Source organism: Varanus komodoensis, unplaced genomic scaffold (genome assembly GCF_004798865.1).
Source record: "Varanus komodoensis strain SLA01 unplaced genomic scaffold, ASM479886v1 scaffold29_1, whole genome shotgun sequence".
Lineage (NCBI taxonomy): Eukaryota > Metazoa > Chordata > Lepidosauria > Squamata > Varanidae > Varanus > Varanus komodoensis.
In genome coordinates, this window is record NW_025335759.1 from 7650860 (window position 1) to 7667401 (window position 16542).

At 47.9% G+C, this 16542-nt stretch overlaps 1 protein-coding gene across 1 annotated transcript in view; it reads right to left on the bottom strand.

Moving 5' to 3' along the window:
* Positions 1-239: 239 nt before the first annotated feature.
* Positions 240-16542, bottom strand: part of EXTL1 (exostosin like glycosyltransferase 1) — a 51712-nt gene continuing 35409 nt past the window's right edge. Inside the window, exons 3-11 of the mRNA XM_044435039.1 lie at positions 16150-16257; positions 14353-14472; positions 11713-11845; positions 11002-11120; positions 5391-5486; positions 4459-4545; positions 3030-3190; positions 1448-1619; positions 240-428 (exon numbers count right to left, since the gene is read on the bottom strand). Of these exons, the coding sequence (XP_044290974.1) occupies positions 240-428; positions 1448-1619; positions 3030-3190; positions 4459-4545; positions 5391-5486; positions 11002-11120; positions 11713-11845; positions 14353-14472; positions 16150-16257 (1185 nt within the window). The remainder of the gene's footprint in view (positions 429-1447; positions 1620-3029; positions 3191-4458; positions 4546-5390; positions 5487-11001; positions 11121-11712; positions 11846-14352; positions 14473-16149; positions 16258-16542) is intronic.

A 16542-nucleotide genomic window follows, 5' to 3' on the forward strand; every position in this document is an offset into this window, starting at 1 on the left:
AAACCCAATAAAGACTGTAAATTCATCTGGCATCTCCACAGCTACCAGCAAGACAAGTTTCCATCTTTCAGTGCCCCAAATGAGGAGGATTTTGATGCAGCTAATGTAAACAGCATCTCCAGGATATCACTGCTGCATGGACGGCTCCCCAATTGGCAGCAAAGCTGTGCCAACATGTTGCAGCCCTCCCAGTGTCCAGCAGGGGGTGGACTGCTTCTGCAGGTCCCTGCTATCCAAAGCTAGTCCCGCTCTAGATTCCGGTACTTTTTCCGCAGCACAGATACTTGGTCTTTGAAGAGCACAGGGTCCAGGCGGAACTGAGAATGCACCAGCGGCATGTACCCAAACCAGGCTGCGAACTGGTTGACACACTCCTGGCGCTGAGAGAAGTGAAGGTTCCTGGTGGCTGGGGGGACACTCTTCAGTAGCTACAGAGAAGCAAAGGGAAGCAGTGAAAGGGATGGAAGGAGACAGAGGAAGCACCCTGTCGCTCCTAGCATGCCCCAGCCAGCTGCGCTGGGAGTTGTCGGACATTTTTCTGTCAACACATAAACAGGATTCCGCCCATGGTGACACTCTGCAGCAGCATATATACAAACACACTTCCCTTAGTGAGAACGGCTGTTTACCAAAGCTACTCTTTCAGACTGTGCCCACTGCGTATTCAGAAGGGAAGTTTCCCACAGTTCCTTGGGGCCAATGTCTCTGCAGGGCAAGAAAGATGGAATATACCAGCCATGGTTGGTTCTACTGCTCCATGCACAGAGCTACAATCTGCGTAGGGAGATTTTCTTTCTTGCCCTGAAATGTCAGATTTTGAGAAAATGCATATGGTTTAGGCTGGTCAGAACAAATATTTATCAAACTGCACTATTTGAAAATATCTTTTAACTTTCACAGAATACATAATCATATTTGTTAGTAAGGGAGATAAAGGGTCTGTGGTTAAGCATTAAAGGGGCTGCTGATATTCACTGATATATTAATTTGATTCATCAAGGTGCCTTGGGGCTACAGGCACTCTGATACTGGGACAAGAACAGGACTTGACTGAACAATAGAGAACTTTTCACCTGTTGGGAAATACAGGGGAAGCCCTAGCATAGTGGTAAGAACCTGCTTTGCATGCAGGCTCCACCCACAGGTTCAATTCCCAGGGTCTCCAGGTAGGAAAAGTTCCTGCCTGAAAGCCATGTTGGCAGCCCTGGGCTGAGTCAGCACAAGGCATTGTACTGCACTTGTGTTTTGCTTGTGGGCTTCTCACCAGCCTCTTGGACGACTGTGGGAGCAGAATGCAGGACTGCAAGGACCTCCTCTGACTCAGCAGGGCTCTTACGTTCTTAAGAGTGCCCTGTTTCAAAGGGGCCAGTGGCTGCTGGAAAACACACGACGCGGGAACAACTCCTGGTTTCTGTCATGCCCGCACTGGCATCTTCCTACACTGTACCTGCTGGGAGGAGCTCTCTCTGTGTTGTTTCTTCTGGGTCACCTTGATGGGAGGCAGCTTGGTGACAGCGGAAACCAGGAAGTTCATCAATATGTCCTCGCAGTTGGCAAACTGATCGATGAGGCGCCTTAGTTTAGCAGGCAAGTAATTGGTAAAGAGGGTGTGGTAATACCTGTCGGGTGAAAAATGGGGACTGGTGAGGAAAGAGCCTAGAATAAGAACCAGACGCATCGATAGCTCATCCAAGATTGTAGAGGGAGTCAGTGGTCAAGCAGAGAGGAGATTTAGTGCTCCTGGCACCCAAAGTAGGGTACAGGCCCCTGGCACATGGCTGCAATTTGCTGGCATCCTCTCTTTCAGGGGTACTTAAGCATATGACTTTAAAACTGCTGCAAGAAAGGCCTCTTGTCAAAGAAGCCTTGCAAAGAATGCCTTTAAATCTCCTAATCAAGCAGAAAGCTCAGCAGGTTGTCCCACCTGTCTTCCTCCACTCCTTTTCTTCATTGGCTTAGACTTCACAACTAAAGACCCACCACAGAAAAGGTCCTCTCTCAGGTAGCCACCTGCCTATTCCCTAAGCATGGGGGTATAGTGAGAAAATCATCACCATTTCTCAGTGGTTGGCCAGGCCCTGCGTTGGTTGCCGCTTCATCCTCTTTCCTGTCTGCCCGCCTAGTTCTGATTTATTTGTACACTTTATGTACCACTAAGTGTTAAGAAAAACCCATGCACAATTTACATATGTGCACACATGTGCATGCACATTCTGATAATGAACTCAGTCCTCTAAGTACATGTGCATGCACAGGAGAAAGTTATCAAAACGTTTAGGGAAATCTTGTGATCTGCAGAAATTTAAAACAAACACACCTTAGAAAACTATCCTAAGGGTACAACCCAGTCACCCCTACAGCAAATGCATGGAAGCCGCTGGACTCAGAGGTCTTGTGCGTCGGATGCCCCCAGGGAAGTGTGATGGTGATCACTGCAGCTGCCCTTCATGCCCACCGTTTTTGGCCATCTAGTCGACACCAAGTCATTGCTTCCACATAGCCTGCAGTGCCTGATCCTGCTTAACCTTGGAAGCTAAGCAGGGTCAGCCTTGTTGAAATTGAGCTGGGTGACTGCTTAAGTTGTGAACTGCCCAGAGAGCTTCAGTGAAGGGAGGTATAGAAATGTAGTGTACTAATACTAAACTAGAGAGCAGGGACAAAAGTGGCTGGGATGCTAATTGGAACTGGGCTAAGTCCACAGCCCCAGACTCCTCCCTTCTTGCTGCCAGCACCCCTTTTTATCCTCTCTGAGGCCCAATGGTGACCTTGGGGTGGGGGCATATGGCATACCTCTTTCCACGGTCGCCACAGGGAGGGTGGGGCAGGGCAGGGCAGGGGGTTGCTCTTCAGGGCCCTGCGGCCTCCCAGGCAATGTTGGGGGGTCCCAGGACAGCACCCTAAGGAGGGCAGGGGAATGTAGCATCCTGGAAGAAGACATGGCTGGCTGGCTGGCTGGCATGCTGCAAGAAGCACTCAACACTGCAAGATTGCTCTGAAGGTCCCCATGATGTAGCACAGAGGAGGGATACCTGTGGTAGAATGCAGCTGCAGTGAGGACCATGGAGAACTCATTGGTCCATTTTGAGGTGTAGCTCCACTGGCTTTTGCTGGTGTCCCAGAAGTGGCTGCGTACAGGGAAACCTACAATCCGGTTGGGGAAACTCCTCCACACAACAAAAGCAAAGTCAACCTGGACAGTCGGGGGGAGAATGGGGGAAGAAGAGCATCAGAAAAAGGCATCTGTGTAAGAGGGCAGTTGGGCCACCCACCCGTTGCCCAGCCTTTGGCTCCTTCAAAGTACACTGTGGACTCTTGGTCCGATTCTAAACAAATGGAAATGCAAAGAGAGCCAGCTGAACGCGGGAGCGCCCGCGAGATCGAGTGCAGAACCTTCTGTGTGATTCCTGCAAATGCCCTGTGCAGTTTCCAGGCGGTACAGTCCCTGCAGCACTATTCCAGTTGGACCTGACAGTGGAGTCCATCCTGGAAGAAGAATGCCAGACAATGTAATTGTGTGCAGGTTGGGTGGTTGCTCGTGTGAGACATGACCTCTCAGATGTCTGGCCTGTCCTCTGGGGAAAGTAGACATGCCCGTAAAGCAACCATGACAAGCCCTTTTGCCCCACCCTAACCAGTTTGCTGAGCCCTGCTTGAAAGAAAAGGGTTGCCTCCCTTGCTCACCACTCCCTGAAACAGTCAAATGCAGGAGCCTCAAATCACAAGCCCAAGGCCACCCCACCTGGCACCTGGGTTCCACCCGCCTTCTGCTGAGAAGCCTGGTTGGGCTGGGCTTCGGAGGATAAAAGTCAGGTGATGCATTTGCAGAGGAGGCCATCAATTGGGAGCTGGCATGATGCCACCTGAGCTTCCCCAGAGGTCTCTTTCATCATGGGCCTGCCGAGCCTTGTGGGGTTTGGTGCCCAGGTGGCAGGACGTGACAGGAATCCAGGCCCCGGAGTAGGAATTAGGCCCCGGGACCCATTTCCAAGGCTTGAACTTGAGGAGGCGTAACAAAGACAAGAGTGTCTGGAACACATTCAGAATTTCATCCAGCTGAATTTGGCCTCCACTTACAGGGGGGAGGAAGACTTAAGCTGGGCAAGGGACTGAATTTGGTTCTCGTGCTCAGCAAGTGCAACACAGCAATTCTCTATTTCCAGGCCAGGTTGCTTTTGCATGCATTTACCCATATGCCTGCCCTCGTTCCACATTTATTTGAGAAGGTATTTTCCTCCCAAAGTATCTGCACAACGGAATTTCTCAAGCACCCTCGGTCAGACCAGAGTTTGGACTACTATTTAACGGTGCCACTCAAGGCTCTAGGCCTCATGCCAGGGGAGCACAAGTCCCCTCTTAACTTGCCTGAGCTCTGGCCCAGAGATGGCTGCCCTCAGGTGTGTTCATACATCCTGGGTGTGTGTTATTGGAAAGTGAAGGGGCTCAAAAGAATCGCCTCACCTCACTAGTCGAGAGGCTTGTGTGCTCATCCAGGCTGAGTACCGCATCTGTCCCAATGGCGGAGTAAGGCAAAAACCGATCACTGACCTTCAGAGGAGAGAAGACAAAAGAGAAGCCATCAGAAAGGCTGGAAAGGAGCCTCACTAGTTGTCTTTGATGGGCAGGGGCCAAGGGGGAGCCTCTTTCCGCCGGAAGCCAATCTCAAAGCGCATCCCAGCAGAGGGCATAGCCAAATGCAGAAGTGTGACTGATTCGCCTTTCCCCAGGGATACTATGAGATGGGATTTCTGGACTGCAGCCTGATCCTGGCTCTCCACACTTTCCCCAGATCCAAGTGCCACAGGCTTGACTGACTTACAATACCAGGACAGAGATTATTTTTCATGCAGATTCCGAGCTCAGGTGTGCCTGTTAATCTTTTATTCCGGTATCTTGAGGCATTTCCGCACAAGGGCATTGAGCATACACACAGTCGTTGCAAGCAAAGCATGTTTCCAAATGGAAGCATGCCTGTCTTAAAGATCTTACCCAATGGTATTTTTGAGCCTCCACCACAAAAGAGCAGGGAGTTCAACAGAAAGGAAAGGGTGGACAGATCATGAGTCCTCAGATCCCCATATTTTGCCTCTCAGAGATATGATCATTTTTGTGCTAAGATGTTTCATACAACAATGGGATTTAGCACATTACAATGAGTTATTATTTTCCAAAGTTCCCAGCTCACATTTGCATCTACTCTGCTGAGACAGTTTTTCTAGATTTCCTAAAACAGGATACCATCTGTTTCTCTTTTGTGAATGTTTTTCCTTCTCAATATATTTTATGTCATTTGCATCATAAGCAAACATATGAACTACAGTACAATAAATAGTTATCCTCCGTTATTGTGGTTAAGAGCATGGGACTGAGACTCGGTCAAAAGCCCTGCTTACCCTGCTGCTGCCTTGGATAACAATCAGGGGAACTGTGGACTCAGGCCATGTACTGCTCTGTGGCAGTGGTTTCTCACAGCTCCATAAAATTACAACCTGTATTGAAAAGAAAAAAAAGAAATAAAGGCCATCCCAAATCAGCAAGAGTGAACTAAGAACCATCAAGTCCCAAAAGGGCCACCGTTCTTTTGCCAGAAGTCCTGCTTGCTTCTATTTCCCACACACCAGGTGATCAGAGATGCATGCTGGTATATTCAAAAGGAGGTGTGGTCTGAACAGGGCAACAAGTGAATCTTGACTTGCCATGGACCTGAACCCCGATTGCCTGCTCACTGCTGCCAATCAAGTTGCTCTGAAGGCTCAGACAAATACTGGAAACCTAACCTGTATGTTACTGCAGAGCCTGTGTCTGGGTTCTTGTGGGCATTAACCTAAGATTATAAGTCCATCACAAACACTGCTGGGCACAACCCCCACCCCCCCATACCTGCAGTGAGCCCAAAAGCACCCCATTTATGCCTCTGCTTCCACTCACACAGGCTTTCCAGTCACCAGGAGTCAAATTATTTGTTAGCAGCTGGGCTTTTGTTTGTTTGAGGTCTTCTTTTGTATTAAAATAGGCTTTAATTGCACACCAAGAAGGATGGATTGATTGATTGCATGCCCCAGAATACAGACTTCTGCCCAGGATTGTAAAAGAGGCAATATTCTGTTAAAATATGCATCTATGAAACTTCCCCTTCTTTGTCTGTGGCTGGTTATAAAAATTTGTGCAAGGATGTACTTTTGGGAAAGAGTTCCCAAGACAGCAGAAAACTTTGGGAGGAAGTTTCCAGCCAATCCACAGCTCACTGCTCTTATCCATGTTCATCTGGAAATACTACGGAGTCCAACAGGACTTATTCCAGTAGCAGTGTCTGTACATGCCTCCCCCTGTGCCGCGCCTGAATTTGCATCAATGCCACATGGTGGGCATGCTGGAAAGGCAAGTGTGGCCTTCCACTGCCACCTTTATTTCCAAGAGTGCCTCCGAGCCCCTTGCAGGATGTGCATGTGCTTCTTTTTAAGCTTCCCTGGCTTGTCTCTTGTGACTGGCCATGTGCACCATGCATTTGTCAAGGGCCAAGTCCAGCACCAGCATCCATTTGGTGAGGGTACGAGTGATACTGCCAAAACTGCCACATGTGCTCAATGGCCAAAAAATGTTGGGCTCAGGGTTACAGATGGGTGAAATTACTTTATCACTTTCAGTCTCTCTTGGTTGTTCATTTTCCCAATCTTCATTTGGGTTTGGTCTGGTTTGATTTGAAGAGCTCTCCAGTGTATCCTGATCTTTGAAAATTTTTGTTTTTGAAATGCTTGAAAATTCATTAGCATTTTTATGCATGTGTTTCTTACTATATGACCAGTATAGAGATTTATATTTCTTGCAAGCAATCTTTCTAATATAATGACTTTGGGAACATTATTTCCCCTCCTATAACAAATTTCTCTCCCCTCCTTACAGAAGTTTGTAATGCCCTAAGGCACACTTACTTGGGAGTAAGTTCCTTTGAATTCAGTGGGATGTACTTCCAAGCCCATGCGTAGAATCATGGGCTAAACTAGATGCATACAGCGTGACTAGTTTTCTTTAAAGTAAACAACAGGTAGATGGAAAGACCCAGACTGGGACCCTGGAGAGGAAGTAGAACAAATTTCATCCTCTCACTCACCCGCCTCACCAGGAGTTCCTACCCAGACTGAGCCCCCATACCTGCTATTTGCATCAGAAAAAGCTCTATTCCACACACCAACAGAACCTTTCTTTCCACTGCAAGTAGCATACCTAGGATATTCTACTCCAGATCAGTCTAGGAGGGGCAAAGTATTAAATCTCCCCTGCCAGAGGCCCAAACTTGGCCTCTCAACTGCCTCACATTTTTTAAAACACAAGCTTATTTCATCCCATTTCCACATTTAATGCATTTTTCTCAAGCAATTTCCCCTAATCTATGCCCTCCTCTCTATGTTTTTACTATTTTCCTTAATGCATGCATTTTTATAGGTAATTTCTCCCAATGTAAACATGTCTGCATGCATTTTTTGAACAAAGAACAACATCACAGCATTGAAAGAAGTGCAAATTCTAGCAAAAAATAATTGTGTTCTGGTTTGTACATTAGTTTGGAAATGGAAATCAGGTGGGTTCACATTAATATGCAAAACTCATTTCTCTCCTATTTCTAATTATGAATCATTTCAGCTGAGTTGTGGGCAAATACCTTGTATTTAAACTTCTCATCATCCCATCCTGCTTCCTGTACACACGCACATTTGCCCACTCATTTGTATTAATAAGGTTTTTAAAAAATACATAACATCAACAATATAATTATGGTGTTAGAAGCAATTACAGCTCTGCAGTGCAGGTCTTGTGCATGTTTTAACATAATCACAATATTATTATTAAAAGAAAGTAATAAAAGACTCTGGGGGGAAATCATGTTGTAATGGGTCTATTCCACTTAATATAGCAAGAAAGCTTCACTTTTCTCTAGCTGTTTACATTTCCCACTTGTGCATGAGCTACAAAAAGGTAGCAAAATGCAAAGAAATCTTATCAGGCTATCTAGCAGCTTGTACTGGATGTACCCATTTCCTGGCCAGTGTCTACAAAGGTACCACCAGGGTGGGGTGCAGGCTCAGGGTCCTGCAGTCCAGGAGAGCCCCCAAATGACCCCTGAGAGGCAGTGGAGACTCGTCTACTTGCTGACCCACTGCTTAAAGGAAGTTCCTCAGCAGCCATCTCTTTGAAGAAATTAACTGGAAATGAAAACGGCTAATGAGGGCTGGGAAGCCTTCGCTGTTCCAGCTTCTTAACAGGTTGCAAGTATATATTCCAGTACTGCTGGGTTCTTAGGGCAACTGGCTCTTGGAAGCCACAGTGGTGCATACAGGGCTGGGACCAGGAGGTCTGGGTTCTAGTCCCCACGCAACAATGAAGCCCACTGGGTGAATTTGGGCCGGTCTACCTCACAGGATGGTTCTTCTGAGGAGAACTATGTATGCTGCCTTAGGGTCCTTCCAAGATGAAAAAAGGCAGCATATAAATTGTAACAACAACAACCTGATGTTCTAAGCTCACAGGGATTCTGGACCCCAAAACTGCAGTCACTCCCTGCAGCAAACGCAAGCCATACAGCCAGGACACAGCTTAGCACAGCCATCCCCACCCTGGCGTCCTCTATACGTGTTGGACCGCAGTACCCACCATTCCAAAGCTAGCTAAGGAATTATGGGTAAATCAGACACATCTGGAGGGCGTCAGGTTGGGGAAGCTGGCTTTGAAGTGGCCATCACAATTAGAATTTCCACTCCCCTGCAGACCTTCCTGGAGCACTGAGATTTTCATCACTGCCTGGGCCTTCTCTCTGCACCTAGCACTGACATAGTTGCTTATGTTTTCTTTCTTTCATTCATTTCGTATTCTTATGGAACGATTCAGTGGCTCCCAGGGTGGTAGCACAGGTCAGAAGAACAGCTGTGGTGAAACACTCAGGTAGGCAGTCTAAGGTTAGGCTCCCAGCATTTCTATTTAAAAGATCCAGGAAGCTGTAAAGCAAAAGACCCTCCCCTGCCAGAGACTTTGAAGAGGTGCTGCCAGTGAGAACACGGAAGGCTCTCCAAAGCTGAGGCCCTCCAGGTGGATTGGAGTACATCCCCCATCATCCCCACTCATGGTTCATATTTTGCGGTGGAAGGAAACAAGGGAGCTGCGACCAAGCTTCTCCTCCGAGAAAACCCAGCCTTCACCTACTGCGGGGTAGAGCCGAGGTGCAGAACCTTCTCCGGAAGGCCACGCCCTGTCCCTTCACCCTGCCCCCTTTCCCAAGCCAACTATTTGGTGGTTTCCTGGCATTTGTGCAGTTCCCGCCCCAACTGCTTTCTAAGATAGAAATGCCTCTCCTATGGTATAGTTACTGGCAAGAAGCACGCTAATTAAAGTAGGCTGGTATTTTTGGTATTTTGGCCCAGCTCCCTTTCGCTTTTGGCCCTGCGCATTCCTGGAAACATGGCCCTTGGGCTGACGGAGGCTGACACCCTCGCCATCAATAGTCCAAGACCCCAGATAAGCCTGCGCACATGGAACAGCCTTCACTGAACTGAGACTGACTGAGTTCCAAGCAACCCCAGTGCCAACTTGGGCGCAAGGGTGCTGGCAGCCTCCAACTAACTTGCCGCTTTGCATGTTAAAGCACCCAGGGTGGTCCGGGACAGGTGGAGCCCTGTTGGCTGAATTCCTCAGCAAGACAGCGTTGCTGACAGGACTTGCCCTGCAGTTAGAAAAAAAGGTGATTGAGCAGCACCTGCTGGCAGGTAAAAAAGCACATCACCCACCCAGGTGCCTCCGAAGCCTGCCAACTCATCAGCTAGCTTCCATATTTTGGGTGTGTATTTAGGTAAGAACAAAAAAAGAACAAGCAAAAATTAAAAAACACCCACTTAGTAAGAGATGTAGTAGAGAAGGCCAAATAATCCTAGATAAACCTGTGATCAAGTATGATGGGAATTGTAGTTGAAAACTTCTGGAGGGCTCTGGGTTTGGAAAGCCTGGATTGAGGGGACAGCAAAAGGGGGTGTGATCCAAAACTTAAAGCCCCCTCCTCTCCACTACTCTAGGGTCCTAGTACAGATGGGTCTCCTGCCTCTGCTCTAAATTAAGCACACAAACACAGTTGCAGGTAGTGAATGAGCTGGGGGAAAGGTGACTTCCGTTTCCAGGTTCAGGAAATCATTGTATTTAAAATGTTCTTCATGTCAAACAAACAATCGCCTTGCAAGGCAACTAGAACTGCAGGAGGAGGGCTAGGATAGAACTTGGCTCCCTGAGTGTATTCTGACTAGTTGGGTTTGGGTGTGCGTGTGTAACATGCCAGAAATATGACTTCCAACCCATCCACCCTGCATAGATCAGCCTGGTGCGGCACATGCTGCCACCCCTGAAGTCTGTTGTCTCATTCTGAGTGTGTCTGAGACTCAGTCTCTGAGACAAAGAGTAGAGCCAAGGGAATTTAGGACAGAGGTCAAAGGGATCATATTCATGTTGAAAAGGATCTATACAAACTGAAACAAGACGTTTGCACATCTGGGATGTGCAAATGGAAGACAGCGCAAAGTGCATTCACACCGAAGACTCAACCCCTCTGCGTGCTTTCTCCAGGTGGCCATGGAAACCGCTGTCTCTCGGAGCCACAAAGACCTTTTCCAGCTCCGCAAAATTGTCTGCCTTAGAGCATAGGTGTCAGACCGCAGCTCACAGGCTTTAAGCTCAAATATGCTGGCACCGCTGGCCCTGCCCTTTTTGGTATACAGCCCCTGAGCATGCCTCTGAAACTGTGTTTGGCCCTTGGCCTGAGCAAGGTTCCATGGCCCAGCCTGCAAACATTTCCGATCGACATGGCAAATGAGCTGCTCTGCCAGCAGCAAGCAGGGAGGCTACCTGTAACACAGAAGCCGGGTCCAGTGCATCTAAATAGCTCTGCACAAAAGGAGAAGTTTGCTAGGTGCAGCTTTTCCCCACCCCTGCTGCACAACAGTGAGACAGGCTGCACCTCTGCCTCCTCTTTACCTGGGCACAATACTGAGACTTGGAGACAGCTTGGATGAGCTTGAGGATGGGCTGTGAGAGGGAGACGATTGGTGAGACAGCCCGGATTAATGCTGTAAACTTGCCCGAAGGGTTCGATCCTGTTATAGGGAAAGATGTAGTAAGTCTGGATGCCAAAACTCCTGCTCCAAGCCTATCTTTTTCACGGGGTCTACCATCTTAATCTTCACTCCCAAACTAACCAAGCATCCCTTATTATTTTATTATCTAGCACCCGGAGGGAGCAGCATCAAGGACCACTCTCTGGGCCATCAGCTCAGTTTCTCACCAGCCTCCTCTCCCTGCTCTGGTGGGAGAGGAGCTTCATGGGCCAGGTTGGGACTGCCAGGTGGGGCAAATTCAGTCCATCAGTTGCAAGTTCCCCATCTCTGCAGTCAGACGGAGCTGGCAACGATGCAGCTGTTAGTTCCCTGGAACAGCATTAGATCCCATTCTGCCCTCTCTTCCTCTCTGCTAAGCCCAGCTTCCTTTCTTCTGCAGTTTCCCCATTCTCCAACTGGAAGGTCCTTGAGAAGAGTCTGGTCTATTTTGTCCATGTAACTCCCAAAGGCTGTACAATGACTGGGTGGGAATAATCATCACTCCCATGAAAGCAAACTCAGCTGGGGAGTGCCATCAGGACTGCTGTCCAGGCAGGGCTACCGAGAAAGGGCTGGGGCAGGGGTCACATACCTTGCTGCAGGTAGTAGAAAGGGAAGTCACTGAGATAAGTGGAATACTCTGGCAGCGCCAGCAGCCCCCCAGGAAGTGTGTTCCAGAAGAACCTCGGGCGGGATTCCTGGTGAAATATCCGATCCTTTATTATCTAACAAAGAAAAAGAATGTTGTCATCGCATAAGCACTACACCTTTGCATTGTCAGCACCTAATGGAGGAACAGGTGACAACCTGGCTGTGAGATCAACCCCAGGTGCTCACCTCACCCTACAGGTTAGGTTGGCGAGGCATGTCCACTGTGCTATGAGTGTCCACTGTGAGGCGGGAATTCCCGCTCCCAACTTTGCCTCTGCATCACACAACACTGTTTTCCTTCGGCACACCAGTATTCCCTTGGCCTCGTTCCCTTGCCCTGCATGTCCGGCAGGAAGACAGTAATACTGGCCTTCCTTGCAAGGGCATTGTGACCCTTCTCAGAAGAACATATGGGAAGCTGTATGAAAGCTCCAAAGCACTATATAAGTGCTAAGAACTACTCAGATGCTGGCCAAGCTGTGGTAGGCTGGAACAAAGCTAGTACAAAATGCAGTTTCGGCTGAAAGGGCAAGGAATGATTTGAGCCAGAGGGGCTCAATTCTCCTAAGATTCTTGTTTTTGTACAAGCAATTTCTAATATACTCACTTTTGGTAAGCAATTCTCCATAAAATAAAGTGTTTTTGCATGGTACTTCCCTTATTACAGGTGTGTTTGTGATCATTTTTTCACTGGAAAACTATATTGCAAAATTCAGAGAAGTGTGACAATGAAAGTTTAATTGCATTTCACTTAAGTTTCTTGGCTCAGAAATATGAATTAGTATAGTTCAACTCATTTTTCTCTCCCCAGTCTCATTCCAATTTTATCATTCCCAGAAGAGGCCTTTTTCTGCATTCCACTGATGTCTGAGGTATTCTTGAGACATAGGCACTCAGGACAGGGCCTTTTCTGTAGCTACACCCAAACTCCTTTCTGAGGACATTCCATCAGCAAGCAAAAACCTTGTTCAGGCAGGCCTTTCTTTGGTCTGTGCAGCTGAATTAAGAGCCATGCTGGATCAGGTCAAAGGGGCTTCTAATCCAGAACACTTTCCACAGTGGCCAACCTGATGCCCACAAACAAGTACAACAGCAGATCTTTGCTTGCGTTCCCACTTTTCCACACCTAGTGCTGAAAATAATCAATCGATGCTACTGAACAATCAAGTACTGCTGAACATTGCCAAGGGACCAACTTCCGCAACAATGCAAAATAGCAGCCGTCAGCTTCCCTTAATGCTCTGGATGTTCTCCTGGATCCCCAGGGTTCCCTAACAAAGCATCGTTTGCAGCTGCGCATCAGTCATTAAGCAATGTGATGTTGCACTGACTCTTCTATCTATATATGCAGCAACCACAGCCTGTTCAGCTGAAGCAGAAGGAAATGCTAGCACATAATAAGCAGGTTCCTTGAAAAAATCTACTTCCAGCACTACTGATTGGAAACCTTGAGAGTTATCAGTGGTAACCTGTTACAGAAAATCGAAGGATTTGGTGGCTGCATGAAAGGCATGTTTTTCATCCTCCTGACTCAGTTTGCAAAGCATCTGCTTAGCTTCTGTCAAAGACCAAACGCTGGAAAACTTGGGCCTTGCTTGGCTTGGGTTCAGCAAGACAATTCTTGGGTGGATAATGAACTTGGGATTTTTTTTCCCCTTTCCAGAGCCTACAGTGTATTGGAAGTGCTGCTAAACATTCCTATGGAAAGGTTGAAATCTCTGTCTTTCATCTCATGGGCCAGCCTTCCTCAACCTGCTATGCACCAGGTGTGTTGGACTATAACTCCCATCTTGGCTGAAGCTTGCAGTTCAACACAGTGGAGTAGTGGTTAAGAGCACAGGGCTGGGACTCAGGCAGTCTGGGTGCTAGTCCCCTCTCGACCATGACGCCAACTGCATGACGCTGGGCCAGTCACAGACTCTGAGCCCAACCTACCTCACAGGGTTGTTGTCATGAGCATAAGATGGAGAGCAGGAGAAGGAGAATGTAAGCTGCACTGAGTTCTTTAAAAGAAAAATAAGGCTGGATATGAATCTAATAAATACATAATAAACCCACCTAGCACACACCAGGTTTGGAAAGGCTTCCTCAGGTCATCCTTACAGCAGCCCTTACTGGAAAGCACTAGGAAATGTTTGTCATGATATTTATCTATATTTTCTCTTCCTTTTTTAATACCACTCTTCCTTCAAGGAGTCTCTGCCACTTCCCATTTTACCTTCACAAACGTGCTGCCAGATAGGTTAGGCTGGGGAGAGAGGGAGGGAGAGAGAGAGAGAGACAGGCCCTAGGATCATCCAGTGAGCTGCACGGCAGCTTGTGAAGAGGAGTCCAGCAAGGCTCTCCTTGGTCTCGGTCTAGGACTCGGTTACCCCACACAGGCAGCAAACAGTTTACAGATTTCCTGATCTGTGCATATGGCCACCCTACTTGAAAAGCTGCACAGCTGACTTCTGTGGACTGAGCTCCTCTGAAAGAGACAGGGGAGCAGAACAGGACAGCCTCTCTTGCCCAGTCTGGTGACTTCAGACACGACGCTGGGACAGGAGAGGAAGCAGCTCCCCAGATCTTTGTGGCTCACCTCAAGGGTAGTTTGCACAATCTTCTCCACAGAAGAAAAATAAGCTTCCCACAGGAACTGCGTTTGCTGCTGGAAGGCCAGGATCTTGTCACTGTGGAGACATCGAACTGTAGATGGAATCTGCGAGAAGGCAGAGAGGGCATGAAGACAAGAAAGCAAATGATTTATTAGCCAAGGGAGTCATCCAGACATCGAGGCCCTGAAACGAAGGGACAGCCCTCACAGATGAAGAGCCACAGTTTCTAGCTATGCATGCAAGATGCAGCAGAAGCGTTGCTCAAAAGCTACATTCATGTAGATTACAGTATTTATTTGCTTAAAGCATTTTTACCCTGCTCTTCAGCTGAAAAAGACTCCCAGAGATGTTTACAAACATCAGTAATAACACATCCTCAGGTTTACAATTTCAAGTCATTAACTCAAAAGGAAACGGATTGGAGGGAAGGAGATGGGGGGGGGGGAATGGCAAACTCAGGTACTGCAACAGCCTCTTCTAGGGGCAAGATTCTATGGCCTCTAGTAGCCAATCTTTGAACTCAGAATTTGTGAGCCAGCCCCCCTTGCAGCTGGTCCAGAAGGAACTGCACTGGCTGCCTCTCCCAGGTTGGAAGATCAGCCTTGCGGAGAAGGAATGGTGAAGGGAAGGGAAGGGAAGGGAGAAGACTGCTGAGGCCAGGCTGCAACGCATCTTGTGTTCCCTGCAGCCTCCTTTTCTCACACTCTGAAGAACTCCACTAGGCAGCCAAAAACAGCTGCACAGTGAAAACACGGCACGGGAGGAGCACAGAAGCCAGAGCAGCCTCTACTGCTCCTCTTGCTTTGCACTGGATGACTGCCAGTCTCAGAGCAGCTCAGCTGGATTGTGCCCGAGGTGCTCTTTCTGGCAGGGAAGAACAGAGCAAGCATCCTGCAGCTGGATAGGGCCAGGCTGGTTTCCCTCTTTCCAAGATATTCTTCCTGGGAGGTGGAGGGTATGGCCTCCCACTTATCTATAGGAATTTTATTTACCAATTTGCAGTATCGATATGCCACGGGTGTGAAAAGGCCATCTGCTGCTGCCACAGCAAAAGAAACCAACCCCAGGGCAATTCCATAATAACAATTATGCCAGTTGCCACAATTGCATTCATTACTAGATATGCATCTTCCCGTCAATCAAAATTTTAGTTACTAAAACAAATAAGCAACAAGTGAAAAGAATGTCACAACCTTCAGGAGGCAGTTGGCTACTAAGCCGAGGGACTTTTCAGTGGTGGCTTCCCAGCTGTGGGATACCCTCCCCAGAAAAACTCACTTGGCACCTACATTGTGATATTCTCCATGCCAGGTGAAGACCCATTATTCCCCACACTTTTCAGCCCTTCTCTTTTAAAATGTAGTTAGTTCTCTTTAGATCCTTGCAGGCCATTGTTCCCTCCAACTGCTTTAACTTTGTTTTTATTCTGTAGCATGTTTTAATGTTCTGTTTAATGGTATTTAAGAGTTTTGAGCCTGTTTTGTGAACTGCCCAGAAAGCTTCAGCTATTGCGTGGCATAGAAATGTAAGATATATATAACGATCAGGGAAAAACACAATGGCCTCGTACATGTCATGTTTCCAATCTTGTCCCCACAAATAAGCCATGAAGAATCTGTTCATCCCAGCACTGCGATGACCTCATGGCTAGGCCTGCTATACAGTAGCCACACAGTATTCTATGTGAAAAGCACAGAGGTCTAGTCTTTTTGCGGCGCCATCTTGTACCAGCCTGCCTGGACGCCAGCCCACCCTTGTTAACACAGTGCAGGCATTGTTACCTGTAGCAGTAGCCTCTCATCCCCGACGATGGCCGATTTACTCCAGTCAATCACCTCCGAGAACGGCAGTTCCCAGCCATTGCTGAGCAGCACAGGGATGCAGGCAGCCTGGATCCAGGAGAACCAAAGAGTTAAGCGAACGCAAGAGGTGAGACCTGCACTGTTTGGGGCAGCTTCAGGGTACGCAACACCATTTCTGGGAAGTTTGCCTCACCACACTTCCTTAGACAGACTTGCCCTAATTTGATTTCAAAGTTCCAAGATATTACGTTTGTAATATCTGTACATGGCGGAGTTGCCAATTTAACACTCCAACTGAGAGTCCAAATGCACTGCCATTTCTCTTCACTGGCAAGGGGTTTTCTGCTGAGGCGCAGAGCAAGATGGCGGCTT